At 45.1% G+C, this 23,086-nt stretch overlaps 1 protein-coding gene across 1 annotated transcript; it reads left to right on the plus strand.

The window, feature by feature from the left end:
• Positions 1–2,941: 2,941 nt before the first annotated feature.
• OLFML1 (olfactomedin like 1) lies at positions 2,942–22,763 on the plus strand. The gene is made up of 3 exons (XM_084828225.1): positions 2,942–3,208; positions 9,616–9,907; positions 19,590–22,763. Exons 1-3 carry the CDS (start codon positions 3,083–3,085, stop codon positions 20,360–20,362), a joined length of 1,191 nt encoding a protein of 396 aa, XP_084684351.1. The 5' UTR covers positions 2,942–3,082; the 3' UTR covers positions 20,363–22,763.
• Positions 22,764–23,086: the final 323 nt, after the last annotated feature.

Raw genomic sequence — 23,086 nt, forward strand, 5'->3', positions numbered from 1 at the left:
TAGTGGTTAAGACGCTGAACTGCAGACTGGAAGGTTGGCAGGTCAGCAGTTCGAGACCCGAGTGCTGCGTGACGGAGTGAGCTCCCATCTTCAGTCCCAGCTTCTGCCAACCTAGCAGTTCGAAAGCAAGAAATTGCAAGTAGATAAATGGGTACCGCCTCGGCGGGAAAGGTAACAGCGTTCCGTGCACCTCGGTGTTCAGTCATGCTGGCCACATGACCACGTCTTTGGACAGCACTGGCTCTTCGGCTTAGAAACGGGGATGAGCACCACACCCTAGAGTCGGACATGACTGGTTGGGGACACCTTTACCTTTTTTTACCTTTTTAATTTTAGCAGAAGCAGAGAACTGCAGGTGCAAAACACAATTAAATATCCCTTGGTTTGGGGAAGAAAAGGTGCTTGGATCATGATAAGGGGTTACTACTGTAAGTTGTAGGTTTGTGAGTGATTTCTGCACATTATGTTGAATGCATAGCATGTAGCTGATCCTAACTTCTCTTTTTTTAACATTAGTTTAAGTATGTGGCACCCTGATCCTAATTTGGACCACCATGCATGGGTAGGGGGATTATACCTTCCCACCCAGCCTCTCTGCCCCACACTAAATTCACCCCCAAAAACACACACAGAGGGGCTAAAGAAAGAATGAAAAACTCATTTGCTGCCTTTCTAGAACAATAAAACACACTAGACAAGAAGCCTTCTACACGAGGTATGTGTCATGCACTCATAATTCCTCACTGACACTGTCATCCTCCAGGGCCTCTCCTGTGCTTTGCAACCATTATAGTGGCATTTTTTCTAACGAGGAAAGTCTGGTATTTATGTGAATGGTGGCATGAAACCCTGGTGTATTTGTGCAATTCCACTATACCACAACGCCACATAGTGGTTGTGTCATGGAACATATAGAAAGGCAGAGAAAGAACCCCCCCCCCGGGGGGGGGAACCATGTAAAGGAGCCAATCTTAATCTCGCAAAGATTCCAGAAGCAGAAGCTTTGGTAAAGTGGCAGGCTAAAAGCCTCATGTAAAAAAGCCCAAATTGCAAGGTGATGCCAACAAATGCAAGTGTAATGGCTTTCATGGCTGAGCTTCTCAGTAACAAGATATTAGTAAAATTTGCCTGATCATGCACCTACAGTAGCTGCTCCCATGAGATTCCAAGTTGCTGCCAAATGGTAAATGGTTATTTGTATTATTATTATTTTCATTTCTATACCGCCCAATATCCAAGGCTTTCTGGGCAGTTCACAGGGCTCTCTAGGCAGTTCACAGATTTGTATATTTGTATCCACCCATCTTTAAAATTATAAAGATGCAATCCTGTGTGTTTAGACAGAAAAACATCCTACAACTACCAGAATTCCCCAGCCAGTTCTAGGACTTTTGCTGTCGGACCACACGTAGGATTGAGCTCTAAAAGTCAACTTCTCAAAGCCAACTATTGAAAGATACAGGCATAATCTTGGAAGTTGTTCCCATATCTAAAGATCCATGAAAATAAATGCCTGGTCTTTGAAACAGATCTTATTATCTCAGAGAAATCATACCCACAAATATTTCATTTTTAAAAAAGGTTTGCTTTTCTAACATGAAGGGAATTAGGGGTTCATAGCATGGCAGTAAGGGCACAATGCTATGGCTGCCAGACAGTGGCAGACAGCCATAGGATGTTTCATTTTCTGGGAACTGATGTCAGAGCCAACACTCTGAGGTCAGTTCCCAGAAAACCACCTCCTCTCCCCCTCCCCCATCGCCTTGTAGGCGGGGCGGTTTGTCCCCAGCTGTGCGCTCATAATAGCAGCATGGAGGGGGGGAGGGGGCATTCCTGGGGGTGGGGAGGGGAGGGGACAGCAGAAGCGCCCTTACGAAGCTTCCTAAGTGCCATCTGGCCTCCCTCCTCCCCCACTCCAAGGCTCCCCAAAATTGGCCTGCTAGCTACACTTGCAGAGCACCCAGAGACAGAGGAGAAGATCCCCTCCACACTCCACCCACCCTGCATTGGATAGTCAGTTGCCTCCAAATTCAGAGGTGGCCAACTACCCCCATAGGACTGTGCCCTCAACCATTCTGTTGGGATTGGTAGCATGCTGTATCTACATATTTTTGGAATATCACATTGAAAAAAAACTGTCTTGTAGCACCAAAACACAGCCTTTGAGAGTGGCATACACAATAGAGACTAGAACCCAGTAGCACCTTCTAGAGCACTGATGGGAATGTGTGACCCTCCAGATGTTGTTGGACTGCAACTCCCAGAATCCTTCACCATGGGCCATGCTGGCTACGGCTCATGCAAGCTACAAAACAACAACATCTGGAGAGTACTAGGTTGGGAAAAGCTGCTCTAAAGTGCTGAAAATAGTTACCACAGTGGTGTTATTGGTAGCAGTCTGCTAAGTCTACATTTGCCAAAACAAAGCAATGCATTTTTCACACATGATGGTATAAATGGGTTTCCTGTACCAATGTACACCCATTTAAGGAAACTGTCATGTATGACATAGTCCTTAGATATATGGCTGAGCATCCACTTTGCAAATAGTAAAACACAGCATATAGGGAGAAAATACTGACTATTCAGCAATGGTCAGCAATATTATGTATCTGCAATATTTAATTCAGGAAAGTACTCAGAAATCTGGACCCTATCAATGTTATGTGGTGATGGAGGTTATTGGAAGGAAGGAAGGAAGGAAGGAAGGAAGGAAGGAAGGAAGGAAGGAAGGCTGCTTTTACTTAGTACTGTTAGCCTACATGCTTTGTGCAGCTCAGCTCTGACATCTGGACCCAATCAAAAGTTCACGAGCTGGAAAGCACTCCGTTGGCTCCGAGAAACAAACTTATCTAGCCGAGAGGTTTGCACAACTTTATTGTCTTAATAAGAGACCAGGGAAACCTCAACAGCCATTTTAAAACGTTCCGATTTTGTGCTGTTCAGATTGTCTTCACACTCACACACACACACACACACACACACACCCCAGAGTGCTAGGCAGAAATTACACTGGAGTCTCAGGTGTCTGTCAGTCTTTGGGTGTTTTTCTCCCAATTATTGTAGAACGTTTAATGAAACAATGGCAGCCGTACAGCTCAGATTCTTATTAGTTTCATTCTTCACAAGCATCGTGGGAGAAGCACAATATGTAATGCAAGATGCTGGATTGATGCATTATGTCGACCACCGAATTCAGTCAATAGAGGTATGTGCTATCTGTACATTTCAATGGCGGGTGTTCTGGTTATATTTGAAAATTGATTTTATTCTCTTTGTAAAGAACATGCCCATGGGTATAAGGAAAATACATTTCTTTTCTTTAAAATAAACTAAAAGGCTTTCAATTGTGACTTTGATTATGAACAGTTTACCTAAAGGTACAGGGGAAACCCAAACCACAGTATTGTTTATGAAAGGAAAGCAGGACAGCTGCTATTTCTGTTGATTTTATCAGCAAGACAAATGTATAGATTTGTAATGGGTACAATCTAGACAAAGTTCAGCATTTTTTAAGTTCAGATGATTTTGAAGGGAGAGAGCACGTGCTGAATTTGTGCTTAACATTGGCGGGATCATGCCCAATGTTTTTAAGTAATGATGATCCCAAATGAGAGAACAGTATAGGACTGGGGATATTTTTTTATCTTTAGGATAGGGGACGGCAACCATTTTTGGTCAGGGTTTAGGAGCACATCCAGCTGACAATCTGCATGAACTTTGAATTCTGTAAGTACTCCAACTGCAAGAACTCCAATTTAAACAGGACTTCTACATCTCTGCATCTCATTCTACTAGATGATCTGGTTAAGTTAGGGGGATTCAATTGTGTGTGTTTTCAAAATGCCAAGGAGGTACTTTTAAAACTCTTAGATCCTGAATACCAGCCCTATGAGTCATATAAATCAGTCTTCTTCAACCTGGTACTCTCCAGCTGTTTGGGACTAAAATGCCCAGCATTCCTGACCCTTGGCCATAATGACTAGGGCTGATGGAAGTTGAAGTCCAAAACATCTGGAGGGCACCAGGTTGGAGTAGGCTGATATAAATTCTGTTAACGTAGTGAACATAAAATAAGAATATTTATTTTCTTATAATGGCTTGAAAAATGTGTGTGGCTTACTAAAATAGCAGTTCGCTGTAACTTACTATGTGTTATACTAATTAGGAGAGCAATCCCATGACCCCTAGACAGAGTCGGGGGGCATAGAGTACTTTGGATTCCTGGATCCGAGGTTGGAGACAGCGCTCTGATGTAGGACCCAGGAGTCCAAGCTCCCTGCCCCTGCCCCCTCACAGCAGGTATGGAGAGAACCGCACCAGCTGCCTCTCTGAGGTTGCAAAGGTGACCTCGGAGAGGACAGAAAGGGGGTGTTCCTGTGGGCAGGGAGGGGACTGGGGAAGTGGGGATATGAGCTATCCCACCCCTCTCCAGCCTCCTACCCTCCCCTTCCCTGATGCGTCAGTTAGATGGTCTCCGCTGCTCCTCCCGGTCTACATTGGGTGGCCATAAGCTGCCGAGTTCGGAGGCTTATGGCCATCCCCATGGGATTGTGCCTTAATAGTGCAATTCTATATGCATTTACATTGAAGTTCCAATTAAGCATGTGATCCTATGCACACATTCCTGGGAGAAAGCACTATGGAACACAGTGGGACTTACTTCCAAGTAAACGTGCATGAGTGCACAGTACATCTTGTTGGCTTCAGTGGGAGACTTGAAGGACACGTGATAGTGTTCTCTTCACAATTTCCAAGTAGCCTCTGCACATGTTTTAAAATGTGGGACTATTTCCTATTTTGGGACTCTATTTTCATTTCTTAAGGAGAGACAGAGACCATGTGGTGCATGCTAGGTATTGTGCACTGGAGGAAATACACAGCTTTTTCTTGGCAGGGCTTCTGAAACTTTCTCAGCTGCCTGAAACAGAACTGTAGCATTGCTTCATCTACATGCCAGGAAAAGCACTGCCTGATCAATTTCTGGGTGTCTGACAGCAATCAATAGCACAGGAAGGCTGCCACAAAAATATTTGGCATCCCCGCATAGAAAGGTCACCACCTCTGCTCAACGGGCCTACGGTCTGCACTGCATGGGCAAGGTGGAGGGAGAATTACAGTGATTAATGTGGATGAGTTAGAGGACCATCAAGAAGCGGTGAAGGAGCAGGCAGGGTGAAGCCAAGATTGTAAGGGATTATTTCAACTGTCACTTGATAAGATGAATAATTGCTGTAATCAGTCATTTCGAGGTCATTTGTCGTGGCTTGCTGCCTATTGTCTCCTCAGACCGCTGTACACCAATATGGGAAGCATCACCTTCCAAATGGAAGACCAACAGGTATAGAGATGTCACTGAGGCTTATATTTCCTGATTTTGGAGACCCAGGGGTTGCAATGCTAGCGTCAAATGGGAGGTGAGCGGTACAACCCCTGAATTCTTCTCTAGCTCAGATTTTAATTCCATCTGGAGAAGAATTGCAATCCCTCCCGCCTCCCACTCTGCCAGCCCCCAACCCTCCATCCTCCCACCCACACTCCACCAAACCCCTCCCCCTTTCCCTGCCTCCTACTTATTTAGCCGCTGCTACTGCCCCAGCACCAGCAAGAGGAAGGGCGGTATAGCCCCCCTCTCATTCCCGGTGCCTGGCATGCTGCTATATAGTGCATCTGGCACAAATGGACTAGGGAAATATAGCTTTTGATACCTAGTAGTGTTGGGGGCAGCGTGTGTGAGTGTGTGTGTGAAAGGGAGACTCCCCCCCCCCCTCTTGCTGTGGTGGATGAAGGATTATTGGTGGATGAGAGGATGTGTGGGAGAGAGGGAGGAGCAGGTTGGAGGCTCGGGGGTGGTGGTGGTGGAATAGGATGCAAACCTAATTTGAATTAGCTCATATTAATCTGAGCTGTTTCTGTGGGGGTGGGGCATAGCCAAGCTTAAGCTCAGCCAAACTCATCCACCCTTGGGAGAGTACACACACCACTAGATAGCTGTCCCAGAAATTAAGCATGCAGAGTCACTCCCTGTTAGTCTTTAGGGCAGGGCTGGGCAACTTGTGGCCCTCCAGATGTTTTGGCCCACAGTTCTCAACAGCCCTATCCAGCATAGTCAATGGTGAAGGATGATGGCCAAAACATCTGGAGGGCCACAAGTTGCTCACCCCTGCTATACAGGGTGTGTGGGATTGGGGTGAATCAATTTCCTGTCTTTACTTTTATTTAATGATGGTCACAGACCAGGCACTAAGAATACAAAATATGAATCAGGCTAACAAATACAAGCATGCATAGAATAGCGAGGTCAGATCAGAACTAGGTTCAATGACAGTATCTATTAGTATGGGTCAATTTCCTGATGCAGCTTCGTCCATGAATTCACAGCACCTCCTCTAATTCCTGATATTACCCAATTGACTCCAGTATAAAAGTTCACATATTTGCAATCTCTGTTCTCCCATTTTCAAGATAGAAAAGTGGAAAATGGCTTCCCCGCCCACCCCTCTAGCTAAAATGAGGGAAGGGAGGCCAAGCTGTCCAGAGAGGAGCTGCAACGCTACAGCTCCAAGTAATAGTACTCAGCAGACTTTTTTCTTTGGCTTCATTCCCTCCAGCTGTGCAACATCTGGATCTGCAGGGGCCTCACTGCTGTCTTCTGCCAGCATAGCTACTATTTTTGCAGCCTCCTGGCAAGAAATTATTAGGCTGTGGTGAAATGCTGTAGTCAGCTTTTATCCAACTTTCTTAAAGTCCGAAATGCTTGCTGGACAACACAAGACCTACGGGCTGCCTCCCATTTTGTATTTTTAAGTGTTCATCTAAAAATGTAAAGTCTCAATATGACAAAGTTATGTTTACAGATATGGGTATCATACAGATACATTCAGCCTGAAGCCAGGACTGGGTGGAACTCCCTGTCAAGGACACACTTGGTAGAAACTGGGTTTGCTCCATGTAATATGTGAAATGAGTCTGTGGTGAATCTAATATTTGAGGCCGAGACAAGATGCCCCCCACCCCTGACTTGGAGGGAGATATTGATGTGAATGTGATGAGAGGAAATCTGTACAGAAAGGGAGGGGGGAGTGTTGCATGCCAGATAATTCCAGAAGTATTTACACATGCAGAACTCCTCTGTACTTATTCACAGGGATATGTCTGTATTTTCTGCATGAGATAAATGCTGAGGATTGTAGAATGTTTTTATGAAAAAATGAATTGGAATTCTGTCACCCACTGAGGTGGTTTTGATTAAGTATACACATTTTTTTTGTATAAGAATACCATTTTAAAAACCTCTTTTTTCATCCAGGTTGACCTACCACGCGCCTAAACCACTCTCCTAAAATGTCCGATCTCCAGCTGACCCACAATGTGAGCCTGTATACCACTGATAGGAAACCGGTGTTATTGGACTCCAACTCCCATCAGCTCCCAGCCAGCATATCTAATGGACAAGGATCATGGGAGTTGTAGTCCAACAACATCTGGAGGGCCATAGGTTTCGTACCACTACTTTACATAGCTAATTCTTTTCAATAGAACTTACTCCCAGGTAAGTGTGTATAGGATTGCAGGCCTAGTTTCTTTTTCTTTCTTTTTTATTGTTCAAGTTCTTGTGGGACCTTATTATACTTCAACGCAATCGGAAGTGTATTTATGATGTATTTTAATCTCTGGTTTTGTAAACCACTCTGAGATATCTTTAGATATGGTAAGTAGTATATACATTTAATGATGATGATGCAGTATTAGCCTGTCTCATTCAGATGAACAACAGTGGTACCTATTACCAATGTTGTTTCTAAAATTTTCCTCATCCAAATTTCTCTCCAGATATTGGAATTCCACATGACCTAGTCTTCTCTTTCCCAAAATGGAAAGTAAACAGAGCAGTATTCATACATCATTTACCACAAATTTCAGACGATTTGTGCCTCCCTTCCCCCACTTTACGTTTGGGTAAAAAATCCAAATAAAGGAACTTGTTGCATTGAGATTCTTTTGTGTGATTATGTTTTACCGATGCTCATGAGCACATGTGCAAATCAAGGCTACAATCACATCTAGATATATTTTTGGGGGCAGCATTTTTTTAAATCAATACACGAGCGCACATTGGAATTGTAGGTGGGGAAAAGATGCAAACGATCCGAAGGAACCAAAAGGTGCGACAAAGTTTTCACATGTCAGGTCACAGCCGTGGTCAGACTCCCAGCAGTCCTGGGTTCTGGGACTTGGGTGAAATGCAACGGGCTGGATGCACCTGATCTCGTCTGATCTCGTAAGCTAAGCAGGGTCAGCCCTGATTAGTACTTGGATGGGAGACCGCCTGGAAATTAGGCTTCCTGCATTGAGCGGGGGGTTGGACTTGATGGTCTTGTAGGCCCCTTCCAACCCTATGATTCCATGATAGCTGCCAGTTCAATTGGGCCAGGGATAGTGTTGTCACAAACACTGAGGGGCAGGGCCCGCTCTGCCATTAGGCAGAGTGAAGTGGCTGCCTCAGGAAGCAGATGCTGGGAAGTGGGGAACAGCAGTAAGTTGTTGGAGGACAAGAGTTGTGTGTGCCATTGAGCTTGCTCTGGGCCCCCTAAGCTAGCCTATTGCCCTCAGAGATGGTAGAGGACTCAGTCAGCAGACTTCTGGTGACCCAAGGCCAGCCCTGGCTGAAGCAGAGTAAGGCGGCTGCCCCCGGCAGCGAATTGTGGCCGTCATGAAAGTGGAGCAAATTGTTAGTTATTTAGGGCCCAATCCTACACATGTTTAGATGCTAAATATGGAACTTTACACTATACATACAGATTCATGTTTAAAGTCCATGTTTCCAGTAACAACTTCCACTAAATAATGTGTCACTGAAGGAGAAGACAATGCACCACGGTAAACCAGCATGCTACACTGAGCACCACATGAGCAGAAAATAGCATGCTTGGGGTTGGATCCAGGCCTTGGAAGTCAGCTTGTGCAATGGACTTCCTCACCTTCTCCTTCCCCTGCAGGTTTTGGAGGAGGTGCTGCAGGGGGGCTGCAGAGGGAGGAGGAAATCTGTTCTGCCAGTGGTTCCCTCCCACTAGCAGAATGACACCATTGGATACAACCCTTAGACATGTTTAGTGTATTTTAAGAGTTGCCCTATACTCCACAAGCCATGCTTGTAAAAAACGCTTGTAAGAGAAATTCTTCATAATGTTTACTCATAATGAATTTTTCTGAGATGATCTGCAGCCAGTGTTCTTGGGATCATGTTGCCTTCATGCTGACTTGGAAGTAACCAGGGTCATACGCCATCATCAAAAAACACCAAAGCCCCAGTTCAGTAAAGCAGGACTGTAGAACCTGGTGCTTTCCAGATGTTGTTGGACTACAAGCCCCACCACTCCTGACCATTGGCCATGCTGGCTGGGGCTGATGGGAGTTAGAGTCCAACAACATCTAGAAGGCCAAAAGTTACCCACCCCTGTAGCAATACGTAATTATAGTATATCAAATGTCCAAAGATAGTTGTTTCATCTGAAAGGAAATGAAATAATGGTATTTGGATGGACAGCCTGTTTGGGGCCATCTCTTAAGCAGGCTCTCTGTATATAAATGTATTTATCTGTGTTCTAACTAAAGGAAAGATTGAACAAATGCAATCAAGACATAGTGGATTATGTACAAGAATTCCGGGAGCTTTCAAAGAGAATGATGTCACGCCTAGAAGGACTCAACATTTTGAAGATGGAGCTAAAAAATGATGTAGACCATTTGCTAACAAGAGTGGAAAGAGCTCAAAGAGACATTGACTACTTTGAATCTGCAAAAGAGTCACCTGATACATGTGTGGAAGTAGGTGGAGACCTTTTGGAGCAGCAGCTAATTGAACAAGAAGAGTCAAAAAAGAAAGTCAAAGTCATGCTTAATGCAAGTAAGTACAGTTTGCCCATAGCATTTAAAAGTTATTCCTTTAGTGAGATGCATCTCAGTTTTCATGGTGTCAATCTTTCACTTCATACATGCTGTATCATGTGAAACTAATTTTTAGTAGATGCCTGATATCAACCTAAATAATAATAATAATATACATCTTGTGTCTCATTTGATGGTATAATATCAAACCAGCCAACTATTTTAACAAGGTGGGATTGTGAAGAGATGGTAATAGCTTTAGCCCTGTAAATAAGCTACTCAGTCCCTCCGAAGGGTAAGCCTGGATCCAACCCATTGTCTACACAGCATGATCATGTCATCTCCACTATGTTATCCCCGGTTCACCCTCGGAAACCGAAAGAGGCCATAGCCAAAAATAAGGAAAAAACGTTTCTTAACATCAACATTTGTCAACCTCCAGAAGCTGATGTATGTAGCGTGGATGCTTGAGAATTTTGTTGATATGCATTCCAAAGTGAACCAACCTGAACTGCAACTTCTGGACTAACTGCTGATCAGAACAGGGAATGTGGAGATTTGGATTCCGCACTTCTCTGAATTTTGTGATGCAGTTCTCGGCTCAAAAGAGTACCACAACGTGCACAAAACAGTTAGAAATCCATACGTTGTGAGAAAATACGTTCAAAAATAAGTATTTAAATATGAATTTTTGTGTGGCTTTTAAAAGCCAAATCATAGAACAGACTTATAAATGAGCACATGCAAAACTGTCACAGACTTATCACTCAGTCCATGCAAATTATATCTCCATATGTCTCTCCAACTCAGTACTTTCTGGTGAGAGTTATTTTGCAAGCACAACATTCCTTTTTCTAGCAGACTGGCAATCATAAGGAGCATTGTCTGTTGTAAATGTTTTCAGTGCAAGACTAATAGGCCAAAGTGGAGTTGTATGAGGGGTGTCCTGGGCCACAAAAGTGCTCTTACAGATCACTGATCTTTCATTCCAAAGTTTGCAGTGGCTGGAAGTACAGCTTGTCCTAGGGGGTGTCTCCATGAGCGATTTGAGCTGGCTGCATTGGGAGATCGTCAGGGATAGATGATGTTGTGGCCATCCAGCAACCACTCCAGAGCTTATCAGGGAAAAATTGGATTTCCTGTGACTGCTTAAAGTCAGATTCTTTTCCTTAAGTCGGGTTCTCCTCGGTATAGTTGCTGTGTGCCCCAACCTCCGCATTTACCTCAGGTATACGTTCCCTGCCCAGGGGTGTGCCTTTCACCGTGACCCCGGTCAAGGGATGTTTCCTCTGTGTTTCCCGTCTCTGCACAAACCAATTAGTGTCTACTCAGAAATAACTCCCATTGTGGTCAATGAGGCTTATCCCCTGAATGTGCACACCAGCATTTACAGAGATCCCCCTCAATTGAAATAGCAGATTTTAAAGCACTAATTCCCTAAAGGTTGTAATGCGCTTTCCTGAAGCTACAATTCTCTGTCATTTGGTTTATTGCCATTCAAAAGTAACTACTTCCACCTTCGATCACCGGATCCTGCGCAGCATCAAGTTAGAAAGGGGGCTGGTTTCCCATCCCTTCCTTACCCCTCTGTCTTTTCCAGCACAAACATGTGTGTCTACTTGGAAGTAACTCCCAGTGTGGTCAATGAGGTTTGTCCCTGAAATGTTCACTCCCGAAGTTACAAGATTCCCATGAATCAAAATAATGTATTCAGGTGCCTTAATGTCTAAGCTTTGATTCTTCAAAGCATTGATCGCATCACCAGCTGATCAGGGCAGAAAGAACATTGTGTTCCTTTAGTGATTGTTCTTTAAGGGAGTAAATAACGCTGGGGGGCGGGGGCAGTAGAAAGAGGAGGAGATTGTTCCCAGCATCTTCAGTTTCAGGAAAAGGAGCACACTATGTTTCTTTAGTGATCATTCTTTAACCGGGTAAATAATGCTGGGCGGGGGGACAGAGAGACAGAGAAGGAGAGTGATTTATGTAGCCACACAGGAGGAAACCACCTGGGATTTTATCAAAGGTGAAAGGGAGGAGAGCCTGGAAGGGGGAGAGCCTCTCTTATTGGTTGAGCAGCCCCTGCCCGTCAGATGACATTCACTCCAACCCCCCTCCCCATCCCACCCTACCCAGAAGTATGTTCTGTGAAGCAGCTTTTACTGGTGCAATGCATTTCCTGCCGGAGCACAGCTGGCTCCTTGAAAAATTCAGGTAAGCCACAATTGGCTTCTCCTTCCATCTCCTTCCGTTGTCATGGAGAAACCCTCCTACTTTCAAATGAAGCCTAATGCTATGGAATTTTGGTTCTGATGTGATTTAGGGTAACCCACTACAGAAAGGCTTTCAGGACCATTTGTCCTCTGCCCGCTGTACACATAAGCATTAGCCACTGGCATCCAAGAGTATAACCCCCGCATGCACGCACATACAAAGGGAATGGAAACATACCCATATTTCAACTAATCCAGGCTGGGCCCCCAAAGAGGGCAGTGATGCTGCTGCAGAGATTGCTTAAGCTTGTTCCATGACATTTTCTGCTACAACTTCCTGCCTTAAGGGTATGTTTACTCTGTTTGGCTGCAAATGCTGTACTTTATTAAAAGACATTCTTTAAACTTCAAATACTGTCTCTTTTCAATCAGTATCGCCTTTGGCAAGCTGATTATTTATTGGTGAGTAAACCCCAATAAAGCGACTTCCAGAAAAAAGTAGCTCTGACAAAAAATATTTGTGTCCTGGATTCCACCATGAGCTTTAGGGTTTGTTTTTGCCCTCCTGATGGAACAAAGAGAAGTTCTTCGCTGATACTCCAAATATCAGAATTCAAGACTGTTCACATAAGCTTTCCACATAAGGTGGGGTTTTTAGCAGTTATACTGTGGTGAACATATGAGTGTTGTGTAAATGGGCTAGGATGGCCACTTAGGTATTGCCAAAAAAGAGGACACGCACCACCAAAAGAGGACACCGATTTGCGTAAAAACTGCATATGCTAATTTATATTTATAGATGCAAATTTAGAAATAAGAACTATAATTTAAACAGAAATACAGTACATCTCACTGAGGCAGACTGACCAAGTCACCTATGTGCCTTCTCAGTCTACTCTCCAGGTGCTTATTGTACATGGGCAACTTCAAGGCCCCCTTCATGGATCACTGCCTTGTTGTGGCGAAGGGGCTTGCGTAACTCAGTGAAGCCATAAGCTATGCCGTGCAGGGCCACCCAAGACGGACAGGTCATGGCAGAGAGTTCTGACAAAATGTGGTCCACTGGAGAAGGAAATGGCAACCCACTCCAGTATTCTTGCCAAGAAAACCCCATGGAACGTATCACAAGGCTAAAAGAGATGACGCCGGAAGATGAGCCCCTCAGGTTGGAAGGTGTCCAATATGCTACTGGGGAAGAGCAGAGGGTATTTCCAAGTAGCGCCAGAAAGAGTGAAGCGGCTGGGCCAAACCCGAAAGGACACTCAGCTGTGGATGTGTCTGGCGGTGAAAAGAAAATCCGATGCTGTAAAGAACAATATTGTTTAGGAACCTGGAATGTCAGATCAATGAATCAAGGTAAGCTGGAGGTGGTCAAACATGAGATGGCAAGATTGAACATCGACATCTTGGGAATCAGCGAACTCAAGTGGACAGGCATGGGCGAATTTAATTCAGGTGACCATCATATCTACTATTGTGGGCAAGAATCCCTTAGAAGAAATGGAGTAGCACTCATAGTCAACAAAAGGGTGGGAAAAGCAGTACTGGGGTACAATCTTAAAAATGATAGAATGATCTCAGTACGAATCCAAGGCAAACCATTCAACATCACAGTAATTCAAGTCTATGCCCCAACCACTGAGGCTGAAGAAGCTGAGGTTGATCGGTTCTATGAAGACCTACAACACCTTCTAGAACTAACACCAAAAAAAGATGTCCTCTTCATCATAGGGGATTGGAATGCTAAAGTAGGAAGTCAAGAAATCACTGGGATAACAGGCAAGCATGGCCTTGGTGTACAAAATGAAGCAGGACAAAAGCTAATAGAGTTTTGCCAAGAGAACATGCTGATCATAGCAAACACTCTTTTCCAACAGCACAAGAGGCGACTCTACACATGGACGTCACCAGATGGTCAATATCGAAATCAGATTGATTATGTCCTTTGCAGCCAAAGATGGAGAAGCTCCATACAGTCAGTAAAAACAAGACCTGGAGCTGACTGTGGCTCAGATCATGAGCTGCTTCTTGCAAAATTTCGGCTGAAATTGAAGAACGTCGGGAAAACCACTAAACCGTTCAGGTATGACCTAAATCATATCCCTGATGAATATACAGTGGAGGTGAGGAATAGATTTCAGGGATTAGACCTGATAGACAGAGTGCCTGAGGAACTATGGACGGAGGTCCGTAACATTGTTCAGGAGGCAGCAACGAAATCCGTCCCAAAGAAAAAGAAATGCAAGAAAGCCAAGTGGCTGTCTGATGAGGCTTTACAAGTAGCTCACGAAAGAAGGGAAGCGAAAAGCAAGGGAGAAAGGGGAAGATATAGCCAACTGAATGCAGAGTTCCAGAGAATAGCAAGGAGAGACAAGAAGGCCTTCTTAAATGAACAATGCAAAGAAATCGAGGAAAACAACAGAATGGGAAAGACTAGAGATCTCTTCAAGAAAATTGGAGATCTCAAGGGAACGTTTTGTGCAAAGACGGGCATGATCAAGGACAAAGAAGGCAGGGACCTAACAGAAGCAGATGAGATTAAGAAGAGGTGGCAAGAATACACAGAAGAACTATACAGGAAAGATCTGAATGTCCCTGATAGCCATGATAGTGCGGTCACTGAACTTGAGCCGGACATCCTCGAGAGTGAAATCAAGTGGGCCTTAGGAAGCATTAGTAACAACAAAGCTAGCGGAGATGACAGTATTCCAGCCGAGCTATTTAAAATCCTAAAAGATGATGCTGTTAAAGTGCTGCATTCAATATGCCAACAAATCTGGAACACTCAACAGTGGCCACAAGACTGGAAAAGGTCAGTTTACATTCCAATTCCAAAGAAGGGCAACGCCAAAGAGTGTTCAAACTACCGCACCATTGCGCTCATTTCACATGCCAGCAAGGTGATGCTCAAAATCCTACAAGCTAGGCTTCAGCAGTATGCGAACCGAGAACTACCGGAAGTACAAGCTGGGTTTCGAAGAGGCAGAGGAACTAGAGATCAAATCGCCAACATTCGCTGCATCATGGAGAAAGCAAGAGAATTCCAGAAAAACGTCTATTTCTGCTTCATTGACTACGCTAAAGCCTTTGATTGTGTGGATCACAACAAACTGTGGCAAATTCTTAAAGTGATGGGAGTACCAGACCACCTTACCTGTCTCCTGAGAAACCTGTACGAGGGTCAAGAAGCAACAGTAAGAACCAGACATGGAACAACCGAGTGGTTCAAAATTGGGAAAGGAGTACGACAAGGCTGCATATTGTCCCCCTGCTTATTTAACTTATATGCAGAGTACATCATGAGAAATGCCGGGTTGGATGAATCAGAGGTCGGAATTAAGATTGCCGGGAGAATTATCAACAACCTCCGATATGCAGACGATACCACCCTAATGGCAGAAAGCGAAGAGGATCTCAAGAGCCTCTTGTTGAGGGTGAAAGAGGAGAGTGCAAAAGCTGGTTTGAAACTCAACATTAAAAAAACGAAGATCATGGCATCTGGCCCCATCACTTCCTGGCATATAGAAGGGGAAGAAATGGAAGCAGTGACAGATTTTACTTTCTTGGGCTCCAAGATCACCGCAGACGGTGACTGTAGCCATGAAATTAAAAGACGCTTGCTCCTTGGGAGGAAAGCTATGGCAAACCTAGACAGCATAGTAAGAAGCAGAGACATCACCTTGCCGACAAAGGTCCGTCTAATCAAAGCTATGGTTTTCCCAGTAGTAATGTATGGCTGTGAGAGCTGGACTATAAGGAAGGCTGAGCGCCGAAGAATCGATGCTTTCGAACTGTGGTGCTGGAGAAGACTCTTACGAGTCCCCTGGACTGCAAGGAGGTCAAATCAGTCCATCCTAAAGGAAATCAACCCTGAGTGCTCATTGGAAGGACAGATAATGAAGCTGAAGCTCCAATATTTTGGCCACCTAATGCGAAGAGAAAACTCCCTGGAAAAGACCCTGATGCTGGGAAAGACGGAAGGCAAAAGGAGAAGGGGACGGCAGAGGATGAGATGGCTAGATAGCATCACGGATGCAATGAATATGAACTTGAGCACGCTCCGGGAGAGAGCGCAGGACAGGAAGGCCTGGCGTGCTATGGTCCATGGGGTCACGAAGAGTCGGACACGACTGAACGACTGAACAACAACAACAACAACTTCAAGGCCTCCCATCTCCCTTCTTGTGGTTGTCTTTAAACTGGACTTGGACTGAACAGCCCTTCAAATAGAGGAGGCCTTCAAATAGAGGGCTGTCCTCTGACAGCCCTTCAAACAGAGGACAGTCCTATGTAAAGACACCCTAAAATGGGCTGGATTGTATACCTGACTGCCCCATGTCTTTTGCATGTGGAAGATCCCGGTTCAACCTCTGGTATCCCCAGTTTTGTTTTCATTTTTGATTGAAGAGGAAATCAGGAAGCAGGCCTTGAAAGGCCCAGCCTGGGGAGCCACTGTCTTTCTAAACAGACAGTACTGGGCTGGATGGACCCAATGGCCTGAATGGATGGCCAAGCTCTTCTGCCGCCTGAGATGACATGCACCGCTGCATTGTGCTCCCCCTCTGGCTTCCCTTTACATCACACCCCTCGCATCACGTTTTTCCTTCCCATTCCTGCACTGCATCCCCCACGCCTTGCCTTTACTGCATCACACCACCCCCTTCTCCCCTTACCTTTACTGCCAAGCCACGTGGCTGGAAGAAGCAGTCGCCATGGCTCTTCAGAGAGCCTGCCCAGCCAAAATGCCAGCTCTGGAGGGATCTTTTCTCAGAGCCAGGCATGGGAGGGGTGTCCCAGAAGATCACCTACGCAGAGGGCAGCAGCTCTGGAGAGCCCCACCAGCTGCTCTCTCGCTGCAGCAAATTCCACAGTGGGAGAGCAACTGGTAGGGCTTTCTATGCCACCCGCTGAAGCCAACGGGCCCTTCTGGTGAGGGAAGGGGAAGCAGCGCCATCCATCATTCCTCCCACTCCGCTACCTAAGGCAGGGGCTTCACCTTGCTTAATGGGAGGGCTGGCCCTGGCAGTTTGATATGTCATATTCCCTGAAAGTCTAAATACAAACAAAGTTAACTGAATGAGTCTCTGACTCATGAGGACTCTTGTTAACAAAAACAGGTTCCACGAGGAGCTCCAGCATGGAGGCCAAAAGTCTGAAAAAATTTAAACTGACTGGACTTTTCTCTAAAATTAGGGCAAAGTCTAGACATAACAAATAATAACAATAACAATCATAACTGTCACAGACTCTCAGCCCAACCTACCTCACAGGGTTGTTGTTGTGAGGATAAAATGGAGGAGGATTATGTACACCACCTTGAGTTCCTTGGAGGAAAAAAGGCGGGATAGAAATGTAAATAAATAAACAAACAAACAAACAAATAACCATGGAGAAGCTGCGTGCCTTGAGAGGACAGGTATATGCCAAGGGAGGAAAGATGCATGTAGATGTTAAAAATATGGCTGTCGTACCTTGGTCAGTAACTAGTCACATGGGAAGGCCATGTTAAGGATGGGTGGAGAGCAGAGGGCCCTATCCCAAGACCGGGAGTGGACACCATGTCTCCTTCAACAGTGACTCCTTGCTACTGAGTTGGCAACTGGAAGCCCAGGTGCTGGTCCTCAGGGGGAAAAAATGCCTCCAATTGCTGATCAGTGATGTACATTTGACTATGAGACAAAATGATACAAAACAGTGCAATAGGGCATGGAAAACAATCATACATGCAGATGTTTGCCTGGAACCCCACTAAGGGAATTTGGTCTATAAGTATACCAGGTGTGATAAAGCTGAATGTACATCAACTCTTCACTGCTCCATTGTTGGCAAGTTGCTTGGCACAGAGCATGTACAAACATGCCACCCCAGTATTTGGCAGGACACGGTGTGGTCTGGTCACTTTAAGAAATTCAGACTAGCATGGAGTAAGTCAAGGCATGGAGAACATACAGGACCAACTGAATGGCAAGATATTTAGCAAGCAAATTTTATCATCAGGGCATTGACTCTTGGTCATGTACCCAGCTCCAGATTTAGCAACACCAGCTAATCGTGTAGCACTAGATTAAGTCCCCCATGATTAGATCACGCACATCATTCAGGAACTTTGATATGCATGCACCCCAGGCATGAAGTGACTTTCCTCCAGGCATGGCATAATACTTGATAAACACAGTAGTTGGACGAGGATTTTCCCAATGATAAGCACCGTAATTTTGGGCCCTGCACAGCCTTGATTAGGTTTCCCCCACCCCAAGCTAGCCCTTTCAGGACCCCTGATGACTTTGCAACAGGCCCTCTTTATCTTTTGTCCAGCTGTACAAAACCAATGTTTCTGCCCAAGAATCTTTCCCCCTCTTTTGTTTTATTGTCTTCATTGGACTCGGAGGTGTGTGCTTTTTTAACCCTTCGGTAGTCTTTGTTTAAACCTAGTAGAAACTCAGAATTCAGATGTCCCATGTTCCAGGCCTCACAAAGACAAGGTGCTACTCTGCTGCTGAAGTCACGGTGGCTGTGTGACAAGCCCAGTTCCATTGGCTCTTGCTCTGCTGAAATCACTCGAAGCCACAGAACCCAGGGTTCTGTCCAAACCTTGTCAGACCCCTTGTCCCCAGAGCACATGCTCAGGCTGCCTCGGTCCCTGAGCTTGCTAAAGTGGTGACTGTCTTGCAGCCTCTTTCAAGGCTTCCTTTTGCTGAAACCTCAGGAGTTTTCCCACACCACAGCTCTATCTTCAGGAACGATCCATTACGATCACAGGAAAGGTATCTTTCAGCCCCACTCTGTCTTCTGAAGGTTGTTTCTCTACAAATTGCAACCTACGCTCCTGTCTTACGTGGTCATATGAGTGTGTGTAGAAATGTAGTCTATTCTTAGAACCATCTTTTGGTCAGAAGTCAGGCCCTCTTAGTGCAACCTTGCCCTGGTCATCAAGTGAGAAGAATTGTGGCCGGGCCACCTTTTTCTACTTCCCCATGCTTTCTCTTTATGCACACTAGGTCAGTTATTCCAAAAGAGTTGGGTGACATGCAAATGGCCATGCAGATGACATTCAGCAACACTATTTACAGCTATTTTCAGTGGAGGCTGGTGGTTCCAATGTCAGTGGGGCGGTTTTTATCAAAAAATCTCAAATTGACCCTGACTTGAAGAAAGCACCCTGACTCCACTGGAGGCTGGTGGCTCCGATGTCAGTGGGGCTGTGAATCCACTCTGGGTTTCAGTCAGAACTCTAAAGGAGCTATCCAAAGTGCAAAGCTCCAACTGACATCAGAGCCACCGGCCTCCACTGGTCATTTTCTTTGACAAAACGTTGAGCAATCATGACAGGTGATAATGACCATACAGGCAGCTTTGGAAAACAAACTTATGCTTTCTTCAATCATGCTGGAATGGATGGAGAGAATATTTAGATATTAAAGCAGAGAACATGCTGAACATTATTGATGACCTACTGAACATTTCTGTCATTGTTGTTGTTTTTCCTTAAAGGCTGCAGCTACATGATTGCAGGCATCAAATCCCTAAAGATAGTAAAGAAGTCTGGAGACATCCATGGCTCGTGGTTGAAAGACCCAGGCAAGAATTACCAAAATATTTATTTCCTATCTGGGACAAAGAACAAAACCGTAATGGAGTTTGCAAATATCCGGGCCTTTACTGAAAGTGGTAAGAAACAATCAGCTCGGAGAGTTACCCTCCCATTTCCCTGGCAAGGAACAGGCCATGCGATATATAACGGCTTTCTTTTTTATCATAAACATGGCACCTTAAATGAGATAATTAAGTTTGATATTCAGAAGAGAAACAAAACGGACCAGATGCTGCTGTCAGGTGCCGGGGAGACACCAGCCTACAATCTTTATCCTGCCACTAAAATAGACCTCGCTGTGGATGAGCTGGGACTGTGGGCAATCCATGCAGAGCCAGATAGAAAGCTGGTTCTTACTAAACTCAACCATGAAACCATGGCTGTGGAGTATACTTGGGATACATCCTGCAGAAGCCAGAATGCTGAAGCTGCTTTCATGATGTGTGGTGCCCTGTATGTCATGTACAACTCACCAGGGGGAGGCACATCTCGGATAGAGTGTATTTATGATACCTTAGATACCATCAATCCTTATGAAATCCCGACGCTTCATTTCCCAAAACGCCAGACGAGTCATTCCATGGTGCATTATTACCCTAGAGAAAAACAACTCTTTGCCTGGGATAATGGATCCCAGGTCATTTACAAGCTCCTAACACAGCAGAAAAGGTAAAAACAACCAATTGAGAGAATTCCCCCCCCACACACACATACACACCTCTAAATATTACAGTGAACATACATATTCTAGACTGAGATACAGGATGTGATTGTTTTTCTCTTTGACCACATTTGAGACTTTTTTACAGTTTTATTATACTTTTTAACTTTCCCCCCTGTGATCTGTGAATGCTGCATCCCCTACTTTGCCCTGGGAGCGAGGAGGAAAAGCATTTGCATTAGTCAAACAATACACACTGCTTGCTTTCAGACACCATTCCCTCCCAGCTGTCTTTCTCTCTCCTATCCTGCTCATTTTCCCTGTCCAGAGTCTCTCCTCCCCTCCCCCCCTTCCCAGAGCAGTGCTCTCGCATCCAGTCTCCTCTCTAGCTTTCCTTTTCCTCTCAACTTGCTTTCTTCCCACTCCCATTTGCTTTCTTTCCTGACTTCCCCACTCCTAGTCCTCAAACACTTTCCATTCCTTTGGGGAAAGGCCCACAGCTTGGGAGTAGAGTATATTATTTGCATACAAAAGGTCCCAGGTTCAGTTCCTGGTACCTTCAGGGAGGCCATGAAAGACTCCTGCCTGAAACCCTGGAGAATCATGGCCAGTCAATCTAGAAACTGTCTTTTCTAGACATTTTCTAGGCTTTGCCATTAGGCAGAGTGAGACAGCCATCTGAGGCAGCAGAAGCTGGAGGCTAGGGAGGGGCGGCAAGGTGTTGGAGGACAGAGCTGTGTGTGACATGTGGCCTGCCCAGTGCCTCCTATGTTAACCTTCTGCCTTCGTCACCAGTGTTGAAGTATGATTGAACTATCAGTCTGGTCAGTTTATGTCTATGCAGGGCTGGCCCAATACATTTTTCTGCCCGAGACAAAGGCAAGATGGTGCCCCCTACATTCCAAGTACAAAAGCCAACCGAGAGTTGAATCTCACTTCAACGCTGGTAATGGGACAGCATCCTCCACTACACCTGAGGGCAGCAGGCTAGCTTAGAGGGTGCAAGGAAGACCCAAGTGGCACACCCAGCTCTGTCCTCTTAACACCTTGCCACCCCTTAGCATCTGCCACCTGTGGTGCATGGTTCGCTATGCCTAATGGTAGGGCTGGCCCTGTGTATATGGAATGGAAGGGAATGCCATCTTGTCCTTTGCCTTAGGCAGCAAAATGTCTGATGCTGATGCTAGATGGACCAATGGTCTGACTCAGTATGACTCCTTTGTTCTTGGGGTGTTTCTCCTTTTTTCTCCATCCCGCTTGCTTTCCACCTACCTCTCTTTCCCCCTGCCACAAGATCTTCCCCATTTTAACTAGCTCATGCTTGAGGCTGACAGAGGGGAATGGGTGGCTGCAGCTGCTCCACTCCTCATTGAAGTTTTCCTCCAAGCCAGAAGCTATGTTTGGAACGGGGTGGTGATGATCCTCAGCTCTTCCCCCTGGCCTCCTCTCCCTCCTGAACCATCTTCTCAGGCCTTTTGTGGTGGGAACATATTCTCTCCTTCCATGTATATTAATATGATTCCCTAGGAAGACTATTAATTCCATGCCAGTTAGCATGAAGGGGTTTTGCAGGAGCTTACAAAGACATTTTTAAAAATAATACCATAATTGTACACTTTGTCATAGCCACAAGGATGTCTTGCAGCAAACAGGGAGGGAGGGATGTCATTTGGTGCTCTACTACTTCAGGCAGCAAAACATCTTGGGGCAGCACTGCAAACAGATGGTGAGTTAGAAGGATGGGGGATACCATATGCCCAACATCAGGCATTTGATCCAGATTTAGTCATACCTAGAGTTAGAAATGTGAAGAAGGCCTGGGCACATATACACACACATGGAGGGTGGGGATATGGGGGGAAAAAACTACTTCTCCCACTTTTTCTAGGGGGGGGGTTGGAGAATTTGGGAGGAAGACAGGTTTCCCCCTTTTTTTCTGACCCCCCCAGCCTTCCTACCTCTACCAATAGTAGATCCATTGAAATTAATGGGTCTTGAGTTAGCCCTAAGATAACTGCCGTTGATTTCAACAAGTCTACTCTAAGTAGGTCTACTAAATCTGGATGCAACCCCAGGTATTTCAGGTCAGGTTTATCATTGCATATACAATGGCTGCTGCTGAATGCAGGTGATCCCCTTTTGATAGCAGTCTCCTGCAGGTGTGCTGGTGGAAGACCCCACATACAAGACCATTTAGTTTACTCTGCCTACTCACTGGACTGGAAACTGTGCACAAAGTCCTCCTTGCTCTTGTAGTGCCTTTTTATTTTGACATATTTTAAATGGAGTGTCACGAGTGACTCTATGGTCCACAATAGGATGCATGATATTATCTATATATCGTCATAACCAATTGTGCACTTGTTTCTAATGTAGAGGATATATTTTTAAAAGAATTAAATAAAGAACTATATATTGGCACACTGGGCTCTTACAGGGGTTTCTTAATTCTGGTTTAAAAAAGAAATAATGCTAGGTTGCTAGAAAAAGAAAAAGAGAGAGGTGGGTTGCTGGTGGGGCAGGGCGGAAAAGGGGAGTGAATGATACAGTTGCACACAATAACCTCATATTGTTTCCTTATGATAACAAAGAACTGCTGTTCCTTATAAAAATAACTTCAACTAAACAGCAAGACATCAGGAAATGATTTTCAAAAGAAATTTCAGAAGACAATCAAAAGAATAAAAGAGATAAAAGCTGCAATCCTTTTCATGGTTTGGCTGCTTAGAGTAGAAG

Source organism: Heloderma suspectum, chromosome 1 (assembly GCF_057233095.1).
Source record: "Heloderma suspectum isolate Gila_16-S chromosome 1, 16-S_ref, whole genome shotgun sequence".
Taxonomy (NCBI): domain Eukaryota; kingdom Metazoa; phylum Chordata; class Lepidosauria; order Squamata; family Helodermatidae; genus Heloderma; species Heloderma suspectum.

Excerpts from the sequence above, each read along its gene's own strand:
- OLFML1 (XM_084828225.1), top strand. The coding sequence starts at position 3,083 with ATGGCAGCCGTACAGCTCAGATTCTTATTAGTTTCATTCTTCACAAGC. Across the intron at positions 3,209-9,615 it reads ACCGAATTCAGTCAATAGAG|GAAAGATTGAACAAATGCAA; the intron begins GTATGTGCTATC and ends TTCTAACTAAAG. Across the intron at positions 9,908-19,589 it reads CAAAGTCATGCTTAATGCAA|GCTGCAGCTACATGATTGCA; the intron begins GTAAGTACAGTT and ends TTTTCCTTAAAG.